The sequence below is a fragment of the Natrix helvetica genome (genome assembly GCF_964273705.1).
Source record: "Natrix helvetica genome assembly, chromosome: 1".
NCBI classification, from domain to species: domain Eukaryota; kingdom Metazoa; phylum Chordata; class Lepidosauria; order Squamata; family Natricidae; genus Natrix; species Natrix helvetica.
The window spans coordinates 216,571,770-216,595,939 of record NC_138548.1 but is presented as its reverse complement, the minus strand read 5'-3'; the positions used below and the strand labels follow the sequence as shown (position 1 = coordinate 216,595,939).

Sequence of the window (24,170 nt, the reverse complement as noted above, 5' to 3'; positions counted from 1 at the left end):
CAGTAGAGCAAAATTCCCCGGACATAATATTTTGGAGTAAATATACATAGGATTCCCCTGTATACATGTTGAATATTCAGTAAACACCATTAATCTTCAGTACAACCGAAACTTCCTGTGTTAAATATCGGGGGGAAATTGGGTCTTGGATTCTTCTTCTTCTTCCCTTAATGAATTGGCATATGGTAAGGTAATGCCAGCACAAGGAAGGTCAATATATTTAATAATCATAGTTTTTTGAGAATAGAATATTTGAATGTAGGACTTCTTTCCATACCAGATTTTGTAAACTACAATTCTCAGGTGTTACAATAGATATTGAATTCTTAGGTACGTTTGTCTGCCACACTGCCATGACATTATCAATAACTATTGTTGTTTTTTCCCCCTCTTTATTCTGACACCATTCATTGGAAGCCTCAAGGCAATTAAAAATCTATTAGGCTTTTTTTGCTCATTACCTTGAAGGAAAGTCAAGTGAGTTGCAGTTTTAGGGGACAGAAGAAATACTGGCAGGATAGAGATGGACAACTGAGATGCCAAATTCCATGCCATTGTAGTTTTCTGCCAACTCAAGTATCTACTCCATGCTTCTGCTCAACAATGGGAAAAGATCCTAAGATTTCAGCTAAGATTCAGGCTTTCAAAGAAATGCCATTTCCATAAGCAAAATAGGCAGACATATGGATTTGGAAATAATATGTATCAGTAAGTAGCATGCAGTATACACTGTATAACTGTTAGTCATCCTCTGGCTGTGGTTTTGGTAGGCCATGTAGCAATAGCACTTAGACTTATATACCGCTTCATAGTGCTTTACAGCCCTCTGTAAGCTGTTTACAGAGTCAGCCTATTTCCCCCAACAATCTAACTCTTCCTTTTACCGACCTCGGAAGGATGGAAAGATGAGTTAACCTTGAGCCAGTGAGAATTGAACTCCTGGAGTAAGCAGTGAGTTAGCCTGCACTACTACCTTCTAAGCACTGCACCACCACAGCTCATTCAATCATAACACATCAATCTATTATTGAAACTCCCTCCCTAAATTGGGTGTGAATCTAAATCAGAAAAACTATTAATAGATAATGCATATGATCATTTCAAAAAATATGATGAGACCAGTGAAGCCAAGTGATTTTTGGCATGGTGAATATCCTTGTAAACGTAACCATTCATTATGTGTCTTGGTTTGGTTTGGTTTGGTTTGGTTTGGTTTGGTTTGGTTTGGTTAGAATTGGATTGGATTGGATTGGATTGGTTTGGATTATGACAGACGAGATTTCAGGATATATGAGACAACTGGCTTTAGCTCATATTTAAAACGACAGCATCAGTTGGTTCCAAGATAAACTACTATTTACTTCAGTCATTATAATAAACTTGCATTCTCTTCCAGTGTCAAAGATTATATAGAATAAGCCTGAATTCTGCACACTTTCCCCATTTATTACCGCTGCAAGCGTACTCCTTTCATAATGGGGCCTAAAAATAAATTTCTTCTTTGCTGCCTAACTTACTCAACTCTGAGAGTTTTAGTCATAAAGAGCACTTTCAGGTAGTGATTTCTTAACCATCCCTCCTATCAGTCAGAAAATATTGGGTATAAGCAAGCACTGATCAAAGTGAAACATTTCTTAAAATTACAATTAAGCCGTGACTATGGAGCTGATCTGTGTTAGCAGGCATCTGTTTTTCCCAGGGGAGGGACCGTGTGCTCCATGACACCAAAACATCTGCAGAAGAAATGTTGTGGTCTTGCTACTCCTCCAGTTTCTGCTGGGATGCTGTAGTTCATAAGGCCTGCTAGAATGCTGCTTTCCCAGGATTTCTTGCGTAGCACAGAACTGTTGCCAAGCAGAAGAGAAAACTGTTGAGGCTTCCTAATGCATTTATTCATACCAGTCTCCCCTTGCAACCAACTCTGTAGCAGTCCCCACATGCCAACAAAATGCATATAGAGTGTGGGAAAGGCGCAGGCTTCCAGAATAATATGTTCTCCTCTTTGGCTAGAAGGCAAATTGATGTTTGTCAGCCCTCAGACAGAATCCTCTGCAAATGCCACATAGAAATCTAATCAGAAGATAAGTAAATAGATCGGCATGAATCAGAAAAAGTAAACATTAGCTGTCTTTTCCACATCATACATAGCACTCCCGCATGATCTGATTGTACTTGTCTAAACTCAAACTTCAAAGTGCACTTGTTCTATAATTTACCTTATAGAGAACAATAGGTATTTTGTGGAAAGCAAGAGAATGCTAAGAAGGGCTTTTACACAAAGTGGACAGATTTTCTTTCTTTTAAAGTTTTCGATGCCATTATTGTTATTTTTTTAAAAGATCAAAGTGATTTGACTACCTGACAGATCTTAGGAGAAAAATATCTGCTATTAGAAAAATATCCGAGTTTAATGGAAAGAAATTGTGACAGTAGGGAATAGCCATCCGGATGTGGTATTGATTTCTCAGGCACCTAATGCTTCACATTCACTTCCTTTAGAAATGTTCGATGCACACGACAGTATTGTGCAAGTTTCCTGTAAATAATATTGTCTGATTCAGAGAAAAAGTCTCTTAAGAAGGTTCTTGGTAAACAGCCTGTTGACTAGAGGGCAGGTTGGTCTTTTAGTTCCCTGCGATATGAAATAAATTCTAAATCAAGGAGCCAGACTAATGCCCTTTCACCCAGTGCTCTTTCCTTTGTATACACATTATTACCCTAATAGTACAAGATGTATGGATCTCTGATCTAGAACTTACTGGATGTCTTTTGATGGTGCCATAAACTGGAAGAGAGAAGATAAGATGTGATAAGGATGGCATTGAAATAGGTCTTACACAAGAGTGCCAACACAGCAATTTCTCTATCCCATGTTTTATGGGTCTGTGCTGATTCTGGAGGAGAGCAGGGAAGGAGAGATGACCAGACAGGAGAAAGAGTAGCCCTGGTGACCTCTGCAGGCTTAATCTAAGGGTCTCCTTCATCTAACACCTCCGTTTCCACATTTCAAACATCCAGTTACAGCGGTTCTAAGAAAAAGCTCATGCTAGTTTAAACTACACCATCGTTGTTTTGAAATGAATCTGAAGCAGTAGGTTCTGAAATAGGAATGTCACTTGGGCTCAGTTAGATGAAACCAAAGGTTCTTTCCCCATAGGGAAAGGGGAACCATAGGGGCCAACCAAAAAAGAACACAAGATTAATTGCCCTCTCTAATGCACATCCCAGCAACTGCCCCTGATGCTGGATAACTATGTATTAGTTAGGATAACTAAGTTATTACTAAGTTATAGTTATAACTATAACTTATAGTTAGTTATAGTTATATAGTTATATAGTTATAACTATAACTATAACTTATAGTTAGTTATAGTTATAACTAAGTTATAGTTATTAGGATAACTAAGTATAACTATGAATGTTGGAATTTATTTATTGTTTGCTTGAGCTTTTATGCCATTGAGAAATTTGGGATTGGGGCTCTATAAAAGGTTAATTAAGTAAACACGTAACACCTGGTCATTTGTGACACTGTACCATTCTTTATAACAGGGGTTCTCAAAGTTTCCCCCATAATTTTTTCAGAGGGTCTACAAAGTTAAATGGATATTTTAAAACCTCTTGGTTTCTATTTCTAATACAATACATACTGATCGATATAAACTAAAGCTCTTTGTGGTCATCAATCCTTCTTAGAAATGTAAAGGATCCTGAGACCAAAATATTTGAGAACAGTTCTTTATAGGATGCTTTATACTTAAAAGAAGCAAGCTAGAAACTTGGTTGCAAGAATTCTTCCAGGATTAGGGTTGTCACAGGAAGAGAAAAGTTGCACAGACAGACTCCCACTCCTCACAATGGTAGAGATCTTTCTCAACACTTCCTCCTGTATGCCAAAATAAGGCTTGTAGCTATTGCGTGCAAAGGGAGCTGGTTTGTATTAAAGCCCTGTGCTTGCTCAGCTCTGCTTATACATCCTAAATTAGAAGGCGACCTTTATACTGCTTTTAGTATTCAGGATGCTTTGTAATCTTTCTCATTATGTGTCATGGGTCTTTTTTAAAAAAAATAAAAAATAAAAAAAATCCAGGTATTGAAACTGCTCAAAGCTGTGAATAGGTAAGTTGAGATAGGAAATCCCCCACCCCCAATTTCCCACGTTCCAAATCTAATCTTTCTCATATGGGGCCATCATGTCGTATTTTACTCCCAACCATCTTTGAAATCTTATCATTTAGTATACAAGATATAGTTAATGTCCATGTGCTAGGGAATGGATGGATGAATGGACAGAAAGACAGATTATCCCGAAGCCTGATGCATTAAAAGGCTTACTTTGCTAGACTTCTCTAAAAGGTATTTTATTGCCGACCCAGATGACTATTGGCGCCTATCATGGATTTATTTTGGATTTTATCCTTGCTTTTTTCCCCCTGCTATCTTCTGTTTTTGATGAATATTTGGGATGATAATGGTGATGATTTTGCGTTGTTTGATGCATCTTGACTAGAATCTTTAGGACTGGGGAGGGTTATGAGTAATGATAAATCAATGTTGGGGATTTAATTGCTATATTTTATTAAAAAACAAACAAACAAAGGAATGTAAACGTTTTGGATACTATTGGAGTACATGTGTAGGAGAGGAGCAGGCAAAGCCTGGGGATAGAGTTAAGACAGGGGTGTCCAAACTTGGCAACTTTAAGACTTATGGACTTAAACTCCCAGAATTCCCCAGCCAGCAGAGCTGGCTGGGGAATTCTGGGAGTTGAAGTCCACAAGTCTTAAAGTTGCCAAGTTTGGACACCCCTGAGTTAAGAGGACTTAGCCTAGAATCCTTAGGTGTCCACAAACCCTCCAAGACCAGCTTCCCTTGAATTCCATTAGCTCTTACCTAGCACCAATTTAGTGCTGCCCACTAGTTGACCACGAGTGTATAGCCACGAGCAATAAATCAGCTTAACCAGAACTTAAGGTGTGCTTCTGATTCTTCACACTTGATAACACGATTCTTTGCTTTTGTTAATTGTATTTAGAGGAATTTGGCTTCTGTCTTTCGTTTTCTGAAGTTGACTTTTGTCTCTATTTGCCAACATGCAGGCCTGGAAGCTTCTCAGTGCAATGCATCGGTGACCTTGTATAAAAGTGATAATATTTGTGCCAGCAGTGTGTCTACAGCATTGCCAGAATGAGCTGAAAACCTGTCAAAATATTCACTTGCTTACAGACTGTAATTTCTGAATTTTCAGCAACATGGTCAGGCAATGAAGGCTTCTGGCCGCTGCTAAGTTGCTCTGCTTGTCGCAATTCTTTTAGCTGACAGAAAACTGCACCCCGGGATGATATTATTGCCCTCATTGTCAGCCTTTATCCCCTCTGTTCCCAATAACAGCCCCCCCCACCTAAGTTCCCTCCAAGGTCTAAGAGACTTTACCTACCTTGAGGCTTCCCTCGGATGGTCTTCAAAGCAAGAAAGAAAACACATCTTTAACACATTGGGCAACATAAGTTTGTCTCTAGGGACTAAATGTGAGGGAACGTCCTGGGAACATATTCCCAGAGGTTGTTTGTGCTGTGGTTAATTGTAAGTAGGGAAAGGGCCATAGTCCACAAAAGCAGTGTGCGTTGACATGTTGCACAGACAGCTTGTGGAGGATTGATGTCACAAAACACATACAGGTAGCTTTCCAGATAGCCTTCAAGTTGTTTTTGATGTTAAGGATGGACCTGTGCTATTCCTCCAGTCCCCAAAATGGCTGTAGTGCACAACCATGCAAAGAAAAACTATTGGCTGTGTATTCTTAAGCGGCAGTAAGATTTATTCATGTGTATGAGGTCTTCTAAACTGTACATCTGGCTTCATGTCCTCAGCAAGTATGCAAACATCTTGTTGGAAGGAAGTCACTGTGAGCCAGAGGGTTCTTTAAAGACAGCTTTAAAATCAGAATTTTTTGAAGATCACCTGCTGGACTGTAATCCAGCTGGGATGTCTTCTCCATGTCAAATGTCCCTCTTTCTTCTAACATTTGCTAGCTATTAAATCCCTCTTGTCCCGATAAACAATAACCCTTAAGGAAACAAATGCTGTCATTTCTTCAGCTAAGGCTAGCGTTTTACTCTTATCTATACTCTTAATGTGCTTATTATTTGCCTTTACAGTTATTTTGACGGATGAAGAGGTTCAGAGGAAAAGAGAGATGATAATAAAGAGGAAGGAGGAGGAAGCTCTTAAGGAAAGCCTAAAGCCCAAATTGCTGGAGGAACAACAGCGAGTGATTGAAACTCTTCTTGAAGCCCACCGCAAAACTTATGATCCCACTTATTCAGATTTCTCTCAATTCCGGGTAAGTTCGGCTTACTTTTTTTTTATGGTACTTTACTATTGTTGTGAGAAGTAGGACATCTGCTGGTGAAAAAAATGAATATTTTTCAACTTTGTAACTTTTCTGAATTAGTGATTCAAACTTGTCCACATCCCACTTAACAAAAGTAACATTGCTGGAAGATTCAAATCTACACTTGATTATAAATAAATACATTAAAAAGAAATTAAACATAAAGCAAAAAACAAATAAGCTCAAAGGGCAGCCTTGATGGGCCACTAGGTTTTTTTTCCTCACATTGGTTTTCCATGTATGAAAGAACCATTCAATGTGTCTTTTAAATTGGATCTGTGTCCCAGATTGAAGCTCTCTAGCCAAGTCACCGGATTTAGAACTATTCCGACTGGAAATTATTTTCATACTTTACCTTTACCTTTATTTCGATTGTTATACCGCCCCCTCTCCCCAAAGGGACTCGGGGCGGTGTACAGTCAAATGAAATAGATAAAATGGACTACAAACATACAAACATAAAAACATAGAAGAGGAGGCAATACAACACTGTACAGGTAAAGCAGATAAAAACAGTATATCAACAATCCTAAAAATACCCGATTAAAATTACCCAGTTAAAATATATCTGCCAGGAGGTATAATAAGGTTATGAATGGTCCAGGCCGGCTAAACGGAACAGGTGAGTCTTCAGTTTTCGTCGAAAGGAGAGAAAGTCAGTGGTGGTTCTGATATCGGGGGGGAGGTCATTCCAGAGGGTTGGGCCCATCACAGAGAAGGCTCTACTCCTAGGTGCCGCCCGCTGGCACTGCCTAGTGGACGGCACCCGGAGGAGCCCCTCCCTGTGAGAGCGAATCGGTCGCAGGGAAGTGTGTGGTAGGATGCGATCCCGCAAGTACCTAGGTTAGCATGAAATACATCTGTAAATACAGGTAGTCCTCACTTACAACAGTCCGCTTACTGACTGTTCAAAGTTACAACGGCATTGAAATAAGTGACTTAGGACCGTTTTTCAGACTTATGACTGTTGTAGCATCCCCATGGTCATTGATCAAAATTTGTACCCTTAGCAACTGACTCAAATTTATGACGGTCGCAGTGTCCCTGGATCATGTGATCACCTTTTGCGACCTTTTTATAAACAAATTCAATGGGGAAGCCAATTTCACTTAAAAATTGTGCTACTAAATTAATAACTACAGTGATTGTCTTAATAACTGTGGCAAGAATGGGGCAAAATTCACTTAGCAAATATTTCACTTAGCAATAGAAATTTTGGGCTCAATTGTGGTTGTAAGTTGAGGACTATCTGTATACCCCAGTTGGATTTACAACTGTACTGCTTGGAGAAATTATTAAGTGTATTTGTGACTAGGATTCAGTTGGTGATAGCTGCATTATGTAGGCTGCCCAGTATGGCTTCATCACAATCTGTCCTTAAAAAATGTACTTGACAGAACAAAACAGGGGATAGTCCCCTTAAGCAGAGTGAATAACCAAGTAGCAGGCCTCTTGATGGGCCCCATTAGTCTACCTGTCCAACCTGCCTTTCTAAGCCACATACAAATCTTTGAATAAGGAGGCTTATCAGTTCTGAGGGAAAAAGAGGAAGAAGAAGATACTTGTGGCTGAAGCAGCCACAAGTGTTTCCTGCCCTGTCACAAGAGCAAAACAGGTTTGAGTTGAGTGATGCACATGAGGCGTCAGAGAACAGCTGAGGTAGATAGAAGAAGAAGTAGAAGAAAGAGAACTAGCTGTGGATGACGCATGGTTTTGAAAACCTAGAGTTAGTTAGTCTTGTTTTTGTGATATTTCCCAACAGACTCCCCCTCCCCCTTACTTCTCTCTACTAGTTTATATTTTCTGAACAAAAGCAGTTATTTCCAATATAGGGTGATTAGCCTCTTCATACCTTCTGCTTTCTCAACCTGAAGATCGGATAGATACAACCAAATTTATTTATTTTACCTTCAACCAAGAGGCTGCAATGTACATTTTTTCAAGGTTATTATGCAAATGAGATAGCAGTTGCAGTGACTATTTGGTTCAAAATATGCTGATTTCTTAAAGAATTAAGTAATTAAAAAATGTTAGGGCAAAATAGGAGAAAAAAGAAATATTAGGTATGTTCTCAGCCTTGAGCTATTTATAAAAATAATAAAGGAGAGATTTAAAAAAATTAAAATCATAGGATATTAGAACAGATGATTCTTCTCTTAGGCGGTTGTTCTAAGACAGGGCTGTCAAACTCCGGCTGGATGCGTCACATGTTGGCCACACCCACGCCGAATTTAGTGAAGGAGGAAAAAGTCCTGATACATCATGTGACGCTGCCGTGAGTTTGACACCCCTGTTCTAAGAAATGAATCCATAGAATTGAACAACCTTCAGTAGACTGGATAAACAGAAGTAGAGTGGGTGGAAGCCTCAGGGCACCTTTTTCCTCACAGTAAATTATCTCTGTTAATTATAAGCGCACCAGCGTGCCTACCGTCCCTGTCCTACTGTCCCCCCTTTATTTGTATTCATTTCCGTTGTTCTCCATGTTCATACGTATACCTGCTGTCTTGTACGTGTTTGACAAACTAATAAATAAATAAATAAACAAGCTAACTTTCTAGCAACTGCCGTAGAATCAGGAGGAAGGTATGAAGAAAGCAGCAGGCTACTATCAAATGGTATCCTTTCTATTTCAGCCTCCTGTAAGACAAAATGAAAACAAAGAACATACAAGCAGATCTTCTTCTAGCATGACACCAGGTTTTTCCTTCTCAGATGACTCTTCGGATACTTCCAGCTTCTCTTCAGGTAGCACGCAGAGTGCGAATCATATTTACAATCACGGTAAACTGCATGAATTCTTACAACTATGTTTCTTTTAAATGGCAAATCTTACAGTTGTCTCTTTTGTACCTATGAAGTTTCTTTGTGAAACTTTTACAACAAATCTTAACTTACAGCTAAGCAGCCCATGTCCTCTCTCTGTCATTGGCTTAAGTGCAATGGCTCATAGTTGATTTCGGCTTTATTAATCTGCTCTAAAGAAAGACAGGGCTATCTTTTCTAAGAGGTGCAAAATTGCCATTGAAAATACAGTCCCCATATATGTTTCCTGCTATAATATCAGTTTTCCAGGGTTGTTACAATATTATCAGTTCCAGCTAACAGTCCTTTACATAGAATTAATCTGTTAATGTAAAATATAGCAACATGCCAGAGAATAGGTTGACCTGCATAATATGGGGGAGAAGGGGCCAATCTGTTTATTACTTTGGGGAGATCACTAATCACCAAATTTAATGCTTCTGCTTTCTCACTTGATGGGTTGCTCCACATTCACAGTAGTCCTGTTATATCCATTTGGAATGTTTCTACATAATTCATTCCTGCAAGACGAAAGGCAAATAAATACCTATTTGATTAGTATCTCCAATAGATTCCTTCACAAAGGTCTCCTTCTCTTCCCCTTAGGAGACCTAACATAGTCTTATGAATTTTAGAGTACTTCTATTCAGAGAATTCTTAATTCCAACACTTTTTGTTCCATTTTTTCTTTTACTGGGGTTGTGGAAAAATAAAAGAAATTCTAGGGAAACTCAGAAAAGGGCCCATAATAAATACTGCCTCTGGCATCATATCAAGATGCATTGTGAGGACACTTCAACATGGCCGGCGTTCCATCTCCATAATCTTCAAAGCTGTTCCTGCAAAGCCTGTGATTGCACCAGTCATAGCTTTTACATGAATGGAGGTCTAGCCTGTCCGTCTTCTACCTGAACAATAGACAAGTGTGGAAACTGAGTGACAGCCAAGAGCATTTCCCTTGTTGCGTTGCATTTGTTTATGGTGGAGGAGGAAGAAAAAAAAAACAGCTGGTTGGGTTGGAAGAGCACCATAGTCTTTGTGTGAAGGCTACAGCACACTACAATGCCTGAATGAGAGAAAGAGGCACTGGGAAGTGAGGATTGGTGGGGATTTCTGTCAATGGAAAAACAACCCTCATCCATCACAACCCCATGAAGTTGACATGGCTGAAGTCTTCAAATGAACACTTTCTTTGAAAGTTCCTAGACACATTGTGTGTCTTACAATAAAGAGTTTGGCACAGAATATTTTTTTCTTAATGTTACTCTTCCAAAGTCCATCAGGATTGGCATGTGATATAAACACTGGAGATTAATAGATAATTTTGAATGTTTAAGAAAATGATGCAGAAAAAAGTCAGCTTGGCTGGAACATTGGGGACAATAGCCTGAAGCACCATGGCAGGAGCAGCACCAGAACTCAATGTGGACATGTCTTGATTCTGTGTTCAGACTTTGAGCTTGCTTTTGTGCCAAAGATTGTACTTTTAGTAATACATGTATGTAACTTGTTATGCTGCACTGCAATGGCTATTGTCTAAAACCCATTGTAAGTGTGGTTAGGAAAGAACAGAGCAATAGATTAAAGTGAAAAATTGGGGCATGTTTTAAATCATGTGGAAAGGATCCAAAAATTGGACTCTGAGGAATTCTACAGTCTTAAAAGTTTTGATCTCACAGAATTACTCCTTTTTGGATTCTTTGGTTTTGCTTGTTCCCATTGGACTATTACCAGCAGTGGCTTTCAGTCAGCCTAGAGACAGCAAGGTCCTGGCCACTGCAGTAGCTCCTTGATTTTACCTTCACAATATGGCTCTCTCGATGCAAATCAATACACAACAGAAAGGAAAATAATAAATAGTAATCGTTAAGTAGCCCAACTAATGCTGTGTAAAGTCTAAAACATTTAACCTGTCGTGCTGTAATGAGTGGTGCCTTCCCTGCTGGTGTGACATAGGGTCTAAGCTGTTTCCAACTCTCCTTTTCCACCAGAGCCAATGATGCTTTCCAGTCTGGAGTTGAACGATGACAGCACAACCATGTCCATTGACTTATCCCACCTTTCTATGTTGCCTCACCTTGCTGATCTTGTTAGCTACAGCATCCAGAAAGTTATTGGATTTGCTAAAATGATTCCAGGGTTCAGGTAAGGAAATTTAGAAGTAGCTTCAGAACCCTTGCCTTCTTTTTCCTTAGAGGTGTGTATCTGTGTCTGATATGTCATACTTAAATACATATATATCAATGCACAACACCACAGAGCTTTCAAGAAGAATCTGCAAAGTCACACAAAAGATAAAAACGGGTCACCTTAAAAACCCAACAAAATCTTGACACAACAAGCCATGTAAATAAATATGATCATTCCTCAGTCGAACTGAAATCCTACCTTCAGAACAGCTCTGTCTTTTTAAAGCCTTGAAATCCATTAACAGCTGTTTCCTTGCGAGGTGATAGAAGGCTTCTCAACCTGTTGCTGCAGGTAAGGGCTAGCATGCCACTTTGGTACTGGTAGAGACCAGTGATGGGTTCCTGCCGGATCGCACCGGATCGCGCGCGCTCCCGTTCGGCAAGGAACCCGGAAGTAAGTTCCTGCCCTGCCCCTGGCGACAGGACGGCGCTTGCCTGCGCTCCACCAGCTCGGCTGGGACCGGAGACGTTTTCTCAGCAGAGCGGAGCTCCTGAAAGGGACGCAGGCTCAGCCTGCCAGGCTGCCACCGCTCCACTGAAGTCATGTCTGAGCAGAGAAATGTCTCCGGTCGCGCCTGAGCTGGTGGAGCGCAGGCAAGTGCCGTCCCGTCACCAGGGGCGGGGCAGGAACTTACTTCCGGGTTCCTTGCCGAACGGGAGCGTGCGCGATCCGGTGCGATCCGGCAGGAACCCACCACTGGTAGAGACCTTGAACAAGGCATCTCAGATTCCCTTTTAAATTAGACCAAGGAGACTGGGAAGGGTACTGTGTGTGTATGCGCAGACAGGCCTGCAGAGAACCACTGTGGCCAGAGTTTTCCCACAGGTTCGCTGCTTTTATGAACGGAGTTAAACACTGTTGACAAGAAAGTTGAATCTGCTTTGTGGAGCTCTACCTGAAGCAAAAATCCTGCCTAGAACCCCATGCCTCTTTCCAAAAAGTTTGGGATTCATTTTGTTTTGTGGCCCCACAAGATTTGTATCATGATTCCAGGAAATACTCTTCACTCTCCTGCATGCTCCAAAGAAACTTTCTTTAATCAAATCCACAGCATTGCATAGCCCAGTTGTGACTGGCTTTTAATTCAGGGTGTGAACTGTGTTACTAAAATATCCATATTAAGTGACATGAAAGTTCTATCAGAAACATCTGACTTGTGGCCCCTCATTCACACTGGTAAAGCCATCATTTGAGGCTACAGTGAACTGCTAGCAGAAATGTCTGCAACCAACTTAAGAGTTTGTCGTTGATTAACTGAGCTTATGTTTGGGGATGGCTTTCCGAGCTGTTGTATCAGATCAGTTTATACCAAGAGAAATAGCAGCACAGTGGGGAATAAAGGATAACTGTATCTAATCCTGACCTCACAGAATGTTATGATGACGAACTGGTTGATATCTGAGTTTCATATTCTCCTTTTTTAAATGCAGAAGCCTCACAGCGGAGGATCAGATTGCTCTCTTGAAATCCAGTGCCATTGAAGTGATAATGCTCCGTTCCAATCAGTCATTCTCCCTGGAGGATATGTCCTGGACTTGCGGCAGCAATGACTTCAAATACCAAGTCAGTGATGTCACTCAAGGTATGGCCTGTATGGTAAAGCAGAAGACAGCCCTGGAGCAACCACCTCATGCCAATTCTGTTTTCCTTCAGTACTTTTAAATACCTCTTAAGATATATATAGAAAGTGTGTCCTAAAGCTACATAGGGTTAGGGTTAGGGCAAGTCGCTATGGCAGACGGTATGTTATGAATTATTTTGCATCTGGTAATGCTAGAAAGAATTAATGATAGTGGTGTATCTGAGAACGAGCATTGGGTTTTTGTCCTTTGTTTAATAATGTATAACATAATAATAATAATAATAATATAATAATATTTAATGCTTCTAGACCGCCCCCTCTCCCAAAAGGGACTCGGGGCGGTGTACAGTTCATACAAAATATAACAAGATACAATAAAATTAAATATGTACAGTTGACAGTTACATGGAGGAGGTTAAAATGCAGTTAAAAGAACTGTACAAAGCAAATATATTATAAGTTTAAACCCTTAAAAACAGATACAGTGAATTAAAAAATCCCTAAAATAACCAGATATAATACATTTGCCAGGAGGGACAGTTGAATTATGCCAGGCCTGCTAATCGGAACAGGTGGGTCTTCAGTTTTTGCCGGAAGGAGCGGAGGTCAGAAGTGGTTCTAATGTCGGGGGGGGAGGTCATTCCAGAGGGTTGGGCCCATCACAGAGAAGGCCCTACTCCTCGGTGTCGACCGCTGGCATTGCCTAGTGGACGGCACCAGGAGAAGTCCCTCCCTGTGTGAGCGAATTGGCCGCAGGGATGTATGTGGGAGGATGCGATCCCGCAAGTAACTAGGTCCCGTGCCATGGAGCGCTTTAAAGATGGTAGTCAGCACCTTGAAACGCACCCGGAAAACCACAGGCAGCCAGTGCAGCTCGCGCATGAGCGGATATTACGTGGGAGTACCTCGTACTCCCCATCACAGCCCGCGCGGCTGCGTTCTGAACTAACTGCAGTCTCCGGGCGCGTCCCAAGGGCAGCCCCATGTAGAGAGCGTTGCAGTAATCCAGGCGGGACGTCACCAGCGCATGAGTGACCGTGCGTAGGGCATCCCGGTCCAGTAGGGGGCGCAATTGGCGCACCAGGCGAACCTGGTGGAACGCCCCCCTTGCCACGGCTGCCACATGGTCATCCATTGACAGCCGGGCATCAAGGAGGATGCCCAAATTGCGCGCCCGTTCCACAGGGGGCAATTGTTCGCCCCCTATGGCCAGAGATGGGGTCAGCTGGCTGAACCGAGGTGCCGGTAGCCACAGCCACTCAGTCTTGGAGGGGTTGAGTTTAAGTCTGTTGTCCCCCATCCAGACCTCGACGGCCTGCAAACACCGGGACATCACTTCGACAGCCTCGTTGGGGTGGTTTGGAGTTGAAATATACAGCTGAGTATCATCAGCGTAGAAGTGATACTCAACCCCAAAACCACGGATGATCTCACCCAGCGGCTTCACATATGTGTTGAACAGGAGAGGTGAGAGGACCGACCCCTGTGGCACTCCACAAGTGAGTGGCCTCGGGGTCGACCTCTGTCCCCCTGTCAACACACATTGCCTCCGGTCGGAGAGGTAGGAGCCGAACCACCGCAAAACGGTACCTCCGACTCCTATCCCCTCCAACCGGCGCAATAGGATACCATGGTCGATGGTATCAAAAGCCGCCGAGAGGTCTAATAGGACCAGGATAGAGGAACAACCTCTATCTCTGACCCTCCAGAGATCATCAACCAACGCGACCAAGGCTGTCTCTGTGCTGTGCCCAGGTCGGAAGCCGGACTGGCGTGAGTCTAGATACTCGGATTCGTCAAGGTGTCGTGGAAACTGCTGCGCCACCACATTCTCAACAACCTTCGCTAGAAACGGAAGGTTGGAGACTGGACGATAATTAGCTAGCTCCATTGGGTCGAGCGAAGGCCTCTTAAGTAAGGGCCTCACCACCGCCTCCTTCAAGGCGGTTGGTAAGGATCCCTCACCCAATGAGGCATTCACCAGGCCCAGAAGCCAGCCTCGGGTCACCTCCCAAGATGCCAGTACCAACCAGGAGGGACACGGGTCCATTAAACATGTGGTGGGTCGCATATCTACGTTTGGCCGCCCTTAATGCCACAAGGTAGGTCCGCAAGTAGGATCTTACCTGTGTTCGATCAGATTTGGAGCGTGAGGACCTCCACCTGCTCTCTAGACGTCTCCTGTGGCGCTTCATCACCCTCAGCTCCTCGGTATACCAAGGAGCCCGGGTGGGTCGCTGCCGCAGGAGAGGTCGCAAAGGCGCAACCCGGTCCAAGGCCCCAGCCGCCGCCCTATTCCAGGCGGCCGCTAGGTCCTCCGACCGAGCGCGGGTCAGAGCTACAGATAATGGCCCAAGCTCCGTCTGGAACCTATCCGGCTCCATCAGGTGCTTGGGGCGGTACCAGCGTGGACCGTCTGGTCCCGCCTCCTCGTGGTGGGGGGTAGCGCCAGGGAAGTCCAGCCGGAGACATGAGTGATCTGACCATGACAGGGGTGTAACATAATCAATAATGAAAAAAAAGGTACTGTTGGCAGTAAATCCTGATTTGCCATCTCCCCTGTGTGTCACGGGTTTTATGCAGTACCCTGTGATTACAGCAGGTATGACTGACAAGCCCTTCTTACACAATCCCCATTCTTAATATGCCCTTAGAAATACTCCCACATTTCCTTGGGAGTGTTTTAGGAGGCCCCAAAACATTGAGGACAAGAGATGAATCCACAAGAGCTCTCTCTAGCTTGCCAACAGGGGTGTGCAAAGGGCAGTATTCCCAGGTAATTTGTCCTTGTCTCCCCTCAGTCCCATGTGCTAAAACACAGCTGCTGCAGAGGAAGCTTGTAGTGTTTTCCTCAAGAAAGGAAGAGGGGAGGGGAAAGCTGAGGAGCCCCAGGGCAAAGCAGGAGATCCCAGCTTTGTCACCGCTGGTGACCCTCCTCAGATGTAGCCAAGCAGGAAAGCACCTGTCTGGACTACCTAAAAAAAGAGGCCAGTGTGAGGTGACTGAAACCTTGTATATTGGGCTTGAAGTTCAGAGAGGAAAAGAGATTTCTTACTTGCCCAAACCAAAAAATTGGAAAGAAAGACATTTTGATGGCATGAGTTGCAGCTCACAAAAGTTGATGCCTTTTAATAAAATGTGTTAGTTTAAAAAAGGTGCTTCCAGACCTCCCTCCCTCCCTCCCCCATCTCTCTCTTTCTTTTTTCTTTTTTGCTGCACCACAGAGACTCTTGTGGGAGCTTCTGGGTGGTACCCAATAAGAAAAAAAAGTGAGAGGAAGCATGGGCCGTGGGCCAGATAAAATAAAATTCACTCTGCTACACATGCAAACGTTTCTCCAAGGTCTTTCACTGAAACGTTGTTTTATCACGATGAATAATAAATTGGGATGAGGAGGTGGATTGTCTGATGGGTCCGGATTGCTCAGCTGGCTGATGTTTCATGAAGTTGCAAACTTAATATTCAGTTTCTGTGGCAACCATCTGACTAAGATGGGGAGGAACAGGAAGTTGAAAAAGTAATCACATAAACTGCACAATTGCACCACCTCAAGGGTGAATCCAGTACAAGTTAGGTTTGTCAAAGGCCCAGTTTTAATGAAACATGGATGTTGTTATTCCGGTTGTTTGGTTTCTTTGAGCATTCTGCTCACCTTAGGGATGACAACACAACTGATAACACACTTAGAATTGGGTGCCTTGGAAGGAAAACCCAGGGCCAAGATTTATGCTTACATTTGTTACTTCCCCTGTTTTAGGCTAGCTGGTAATTAGTAATCTAGTGCCTGCCTCTCAAAAGTTGCTTTGTTTCTGTTTCAGCTGGCCACAGCCTAGACTTACTGGAGCCCCTCGTTAAATTTCAAATTAGCCTGAAGAAACTGAACCTGCATGAAGAAGAACATGTGCTCCTCATGGCTATCTGCATCCTTTCTCCTGGTGAGGAAAACTTCAGGGTCCCTGGCTGCATTTCAGCTATCTCAAAATATTATCAGTAAACTATGTTATCATACTTTACATGTCCCTGTATTAAAGCCTTGGTAGGAAATAGCACACACGGTGTGTACTCTACCATGTATAAAAAGTATAATCATCTTTTTGACCAAATGAATGTGCTGGATGTCCTTCAGTGAAGGAAACAAGCTACTGAGCAAATGACCATCTATAGAAAATTAATTTTTGCATCCCTTCCACAGCATAGAGTGAAGGGATTATTTTCAAGGAATTTGATCTATCTCGGAATAATTCTAAATGATCAATCCCTCCTGGCCCTTTTGAATCTACTTTATAGCAGGTCTTGGCTAGATCCAGACTGTTTTGATTGTTTTCAGATACATTCAAACATCAGGATGTCCTGAGCTTATAGTGATATCTTGAAGAAAACTTGATGTTTTCCGAGCAGAAGTGTTCATATCCACTTAACTACTGCATGAACATGTATCAATGCCATTTTTATGTGCCATGTCTTTATGACATTTCCTTTGTCTCATCTCCAGCCCACAATCAAAACAACTTAGTTACCTTTAGTTAGTTGGGCCTTAAACTAAAATCTGGCTTTCACTGCTAAATCTGCCTAGATAATGCTTATGATCATTTTCCAAAATGCTTCTTGGGTCTAATGTAGCCTCCTACATTGTCAGGTTTAGAGTTCTTCTGACACAATACTAGGCCTATTTTTAAACAAAAGTTTACCAGTATTTTGAAAGAATGCTAGGCCTGCGTTTAAAAACAGGACTAACCCTCTCTCCAAAGCACTAGGTCAGAGGTGAACAGAAATTTAATTTTAATGGGAAAAAAGAGAGCAGACTGTACAATCTGCACATTGCTAGTTCTGTCATCAGCGAGTGCAGTACAGGTTTCTGCTGCTTTTGTTGACACGAAGGTTTAGGTGACTATACTTTTCATTGTGTTATTAGTAGGGGTTGGATTTAGCTACCCCATTTGGCCTACTCCATAGACTACTTTGGAGTGTTGCTAGCCACAGCCATTCACACCCATTCCTTTGTGTTATTAGTTACTGATGGAATTCATGGTTATTGATAGCTGCTTCTCAACTCACCTTGTGCCCCTTTTCTACCTGTCAGGCAGGTTATGTTTGGAGGGAGCCACCTTCAACCTATTTCACAATAGTGAAAAGTACCACTTTTTCACCAGTTTTCAGGAAATGGTTCTAAATTGGGAATATTTTATTTGCTAAAATTATTATATCTCTGTCCCTTCTTGTCAATAGATCTCATTTTTTTTAAAAAAACTGAGCCAATCTTCCTTGGAAGAATTACTTTTGGTTGAGGCAGATTCCAAACAGCCTGACATATAAGTCAGGGGATGGGGGAAAAAAAGATCCGAGATAAGTGTAGCTGTTTTTCATGGTATTAAAAAAGCTGTGGAATTAAAAATGTATGATCTTCTGGCATTGTGTCAATGGGAGAGTTTCCCCAGATTAAATAGGCAAGGAGCTCTGACATCAGAATACTCTGTAAATACCAGCCAAGCATGGACTCCCCCCCCCCCCCTCCGCTTAAGGCAGAGAGACTAGGAGATGACTAAACAGAGTGAGCTGACATGGAGTGTATCAGGAAATCTCTTGCCTAGTAGGCAGTGACTTCTGACAGTACGTGCTATGATAGACATATTTGAGCAGTTGCTTAAACCCCACATGAAGTAAAGGGAAAAACATGGATAATGTTTCTCTAAAATGAGTCAATATAGCCCTCAAATGGACAACCACGCAAAAAGTACCAGGTTACTTTTTATGACAATTGGGCGATTTCAGAGATCAGCCAGAAAAGGGCCCCCAGTAACTCAGAGGTTCCAAATAACTTGAATTTGCATGTTTATGAAAGTAATCAAATTAAAATTGAACATTGTTTTTCATCATGTGAATAGATGGAGAGACTAAACATATGGTGTATAGATGGGATTTATTGAATCTAAATGGAATGATATGGCTTCCCAATAAGAAAGGGAAGAGCGCATCCCCCCCGCCCCCGAATAGAATAGAGAAAGGTGGTTTGAGAATTTCTGCTCAATATATTTGCTGTGTGTCAATGTGGGAATTAAACATTCAACTCATGACTGTAATACTGAAGGAAGCTAGGTATTTGTCAGAAATTTGTTCGATGGCATTAGAAGAGACCTGGGTGTTTTATTATGGCAAACGGGCCACATCTGTCCTTTTGACTGTCCCTGTCCTGCCTGTGATGGCGAAGGGGTAACTCTGTGCGTGCGTGCGTGATTAGAAGATGCTATAATTTACTAGTGGGGAACTGACTTTTGTCAACATACACTATTTAAGAAAATTTTGTCCTGTTTATTGTGCTATGATCCCTCTTGCATCTGTTTGCTGGTTACAACTGAAGAAAAACTGGGCTGGGGAATTTATGATGTCTTAGAGTAGTAGGACTCAGTGGCACAGGCCTGTCTCGAAATTACAGGTTGCCAACAGAGAGACAATTCCCCTTATATGAATACCAAAGATGTGCTGTTATCTGGAACACCCCTGGCAATACTTTTAAAATGATGGTATGTGTCATTCACCTCTGTGGGCATCAAACCTCTTTAATGGATTGAAGGCGGTAAGAAAAAAAGCCAATGGGGGAAAGTTACAAATTAACTACCTGTAGAATACCATGCAGAGCAATTGCAAAAGAAATCCTTTGTTTGAAAACATCCTTACCTGCACTACTTTGTTTTTATGATTAATATCTAATCAACATGTGTACCTGTTATAAGAGTTAACTATTTCTGACCCAAGCCTATTTCTGCTTGACCCAAAATGCTAAGGAATCTAGGGTCGGAGAGGAGGAATTAAGGGAATTCATAGAAACTACTATTAAGAGAAATGGAATTAAGTAAAAGTGGAGCACATACAGGCTCTGTCATGGGTGCCACTGACTACCTCCATCAGGTAAAAATGTGTGTTGTGTTTGGTTTCCTAGATCGCCCTGGCGTTCAGGACACAGCTCTGGTGGAATCCATCCAGGACCGCCTTTCGCAAATCCTGCAGACCTATATTCTTTGCCAACACCCTCCTCCAGGCAACCGCTTGCTCTATCCCAAGATGATCCAAAAACTCACAGACTTGAGGAGCCTGAACGAGGAGCATTCCAAGCAATATCGCTGCCTCTCCTTCCTGCCTGAACATAGCATGCAGCTCACTCCGCTGGTCCTTGAAGTCTTTGGCAATGAAATCTCCTGAGTCACCATTGAGGAAAAAGCACATGGAAATCAAGAGAGAGTGTGTGTGGGGTGTCAGCCCAGCTTTTCACTGGCTACAGACTGAAAGTTTTTACCCCACGTGAGATTGTGTATAGTCTGTCTGTGAGAATTTTGATTTCTTCTCCCACCACCCCCCATGCTACCTGAAGAGCCACATTCTTGATATACATCTCCAGTCTCCCTGAGGAGCAACCTGATTCATCTCACCCCACCTGCCCTTCAAAACTGAATGGCTTTCTCTGTTGCTGCTTTGCAGGGATGAAAGGAAATAATGCTTTTCAAGCCAGCAGTTGAAACGTGGCCTTAGAAAGATACCAATTGTGTAAGAGCGCCCACAGAGAATGAGTAGAATGAAAAAGGGAACTTGGATATTCTCCTTTCTATAAGCTAGTAAAAGCTTTCAGTCCTGGATAATTGTAATACACAGAGATATCAAAGTGCTCGTTTTTATTGAATATAATTTCCTGCCAAATACCAACAGTCACTTTAGCAGTGAAAAGGGCAGCATATAAATTTAAGAAATAAATTTAAATAATAAGATGCTTTAACAGCAGCAAAACTTATATTTATTAGCCAAATGAAGAATAGAAAAAAGATTTGTCAGAATAAACAACCACATTCTTGGGTTTGTGTGTGTGTGGGGGGGGGGGTAATGCAATTTGTCAAATGCATAGAAATATGTCAGCACTTTTTAGCTCTTGTTAATCTATAATAGGAACTGGAAGACTTTGGATTTAATCATACACTCCTCAGTGGGAAATATGGGCACATTCTTAAAAACCAGGTTTCTGCCAGAATCTCTGCACTATTAAAACCATAGCCATGTTTGCCACTTTCAGCCTTAAACAGTGTCTGACACTACTAATTACTAAGAGTTGATGAAGAATAATCCAGACATATAATGCTGACTTTCAGTCTATCAAAGAATGTTTGGTTTGTTCAGAAAAATGGTATAGTATCATTTTTAATGGATTGTAAAAAGGATTCCTATGATCAGATTAAATTATGTACAAAGCAGCTTAATTATCTGATAGAGATTAAGCAATTTTCATTGTTTCCATTTTGGGGCTATGATGTTTGAGTCAGTTCTTAAGTCATCCTCAGGAGGCTGAAACTAATTTATTTTTGATACTGGTAAAATGTTTACTCTAAGTTTGACAACCTCTGGGCTACTTGATTTCTAGAAAAATTAAGTACATATGAGCCATTTGTTGACAAAGAAAAGATCTTGTCAACAATAATGACTTCACCAAGAATAAGTGTGGTTTAGGTAGCTTTTTGTTGCATTGGTCCCAAATAATATGAAATAAGATGTGGACCAATTTCTGTTTGATGAAGGAGTCTACAAACATTTGGGTGAGAGATTTATTAAAACTGCACCATTAAAAGATGAGTTAATTGTCAGTTTGAAAGAGAAAACCTGATTATAGACGAATGTTCTCCTGCTGAAACTTAGGTAGTAGAATATATTGCTTACTTCAAAGACGTTGAACATTCACCATTGTGTAGTTCTGTTTGGTTTTAATTCTTGGTGATAACAGCAGTTTGCACTCTATACATCGCTATATATTTTAATATATCAGGTAAAATAATTATTCTTCACAGACACAAACAGATTAGATAAGCAGTTAAAAAAAGTTTGTGCTAGATAGATTTTACAGATGATATAAGAAGGCAGAGATAGATATTTCCCATTTGGATTGAAATCTGCCCTACGCTCACTAGGTGTCAGTAGGGTAATATGACTATCCTGTAATTCTTGTGAAAGTGCCTTGAGTTTGCTGCAAAGCAATTTATATTTTTCTAGAATGATTAGATTGTTTTACTCTGAAATTAGCTTAAATTACTGGGATTGGAAGATTTCATCAAAGCCTTAACTTCCTTCTGTACTTCTCTGAGAGTTGGCACAAAGGCAGCCCACCCACATGCAACAAGTCCCTGTGGTTGGATGTGTGTGAGCATATGTAGGTGCCCCTCCTTCAGCTAGCTCCTTTCGCAGGGAAAGCATATTAAAGCTTGAACCTTTGGAACCCAAAATAAATTGGATTTTTCATTATCCAACCCAACCATTTTAGATATAGTATCTCCATTTTTAAACCTTGCTCCTTCAACTGCAGAAACGCACCATCGCTTCAATGAACCCTCCTTAGCTTTGGTCACTTGAATGGGCTTTTTAATCAATATCTGTACTCTTATCTCAGCATCTCAGCTGATAAATAATTTTAAAGATAGGGTGAGTTTATGTTTCCACCATACGCTTGAGTCAAGACCACTTTTAAACATGAAAATCACCTCCGCAAATACATAGAGTCGCAGAAGGGAGTTAGGGCAAATTTGAACTCGTTGGTGGTATCAAGTATTGAAAGAGAAGATTAGAAGAAAATTCCGGTACTCAATATGGAATGCACAATATACACATTGCTAATTTGTCCTCTATTTAAAATGCTGCTGGAACATAAGCATGCTAATTCGCTATAGGGGGTGTTTGCTTCTGTACCTTAGAGACATTTTTGTCATTTTTTTTCATAGTTAGAAGAAAAAGAAGCTCTTATAGGTGCTGCAGTCATGAATGTAAGGTTTGGAATCCATGCCATATCAGGAAATAATCTCCATGCTGAGGAGGGGAAGGAGAGGAAGAGGAGGAGGATAATAATAATAGTTAAAGCTTTTTCTGCCTAGGAGAGGAGTGGAACTAATCGCCCTCTCAAATGCTGTGCCCTCAACTGAATACACCGATGTTTGAACATCATGCTTGTTACCAGCCAGTCAGGTTACTATGATGGCTATTTAGGAGAGGCTGAAAATTTTTCATGTGAATTCATTTTAGAGGCTTTAATAAGAATGACATTTGAATCAAAGCTGCTCTCTTCTGAAGAACGTTAGGGCTCTTTTTCAACCTGTGCATGAAAAATGCCAAAATGTACAGTTAGAGAAGGGGTAGCTTACTAGATGAGAAACACAAATCATCTCCATTTTGTTGCCTTATGTAGTAAATCGTCATGCACTTTATACAAATCAATATAATGATTTAAAGAGATATATATTTTAATTATAGTGATGATGGTGGTGGTGATGATGATGATGAATGATGGAAACTTAGAGATAAAGGCTATCCTTTTATTCCTCTGTACATCTTTTGGCTTTTTTTTCTAACAAATAAAGATCTAATATTTAAATATAATATTCCAGAGCTTTAACAATAAAGAATGATTGAATACTGTTTTGCAGTTTTAAATGTGATGCTTGGTTATCTTATTAATAAAAAAAAACGGAGAAAACCTTTTGAGTGATTAATTTGATATTTTTTATTTATTTATTTATTAAATTTGTTAGCCGCTCCCTCTCCACAAAGGGACTCGGGGCGGCGTACAATAAATAAAAACACATATTATGAAAATTACACATTGTACGGAGGAGGTATAAAAACACAATTCAATCATTATAATAACATAGAAATATTAAAATAAGTTAAAATTAAATACCCCAATGGAGATTACAAGTTTAAAAATTGCCAGGAGAAGTAAAATGAAACTATGGTTGAGCCAGGCCTGCTAGTTGAAAAAGGTGGGTCTTGAGTTTTGAACGGAAGGAGCGGAGGTCGGTGGTAATCCTAATATCCGGGGGGAGGTCATTCCAGTCCAGAGGGCTGGGCCCATCACAGAGAAGGCCCTGCTTATGTTTCCTCAGATATGTTTCCTCAGAAACGAATCATTTAAATGCCCTGGGATTTATTTCCATTTAACACTGATATTATCAAGGAGGAAAATCTAACAATTAGAGGATTGAAAATTATATCAGTTGGAACCCTAAAAACTTCCTAAAATACATATGTGCATAACTGCTGATGCAGTTGCTTTAAAGGTTTAATAGTGCATAAACTGTTTCTAAATGTTAACTAGCATGAGGAATAAGATGGCATCTTAAAGTTAATGGGCCAAGCTCTCCAGAACTAGATGTCGAGACTGCATGCCTCTCACTGCCACTT

General features: G+C 41.2%; 1 protein-coding gene across 9 annotated transcripts in view; it reads left to right on the top strand.

Annotated features, from left to right (window-relative positions):
* Positions 1-23,454, top strand: part of VDR (vitamin D receptor) — a 96,284-nt gene extending 72,830 nt beyond the window's left edge. For all 9 annotated transcript variants that reach the window (XM_081937646.1, XM_081937653.1, XM_081937648.1 and 6 more), the window contains 6 exons: positions 6,159-6,343; positions 9,031-9,178; positions 11,191-11,344; positions 12,820-12,971; positions 16,790-16,906; positions 19,906-23,454. In XM_081937646.1, coding sequence (XP_081793772.1) covers positions 6,159-6,343; positions 9,031-9,178; positions 11,191-11,344; positions 12,820-12,971; positions 16,790-16,906; positions 19,906-20,165 — 1,016 coding nt within the window. In that variant the 3' untranslated portion in view covers positions 20,166-23,454. The remainder of the gene's footprint in view (positions 1-6,158; positions 6,344-9,030; positions 9,179-11,190; positions 11,345-12,819; positions 12,972-16,789; positions 16,907-19,905) is intronic.
* The last annotated feature ends 716 nt before the right edge of the window (positions 23,455-24,170 follow it).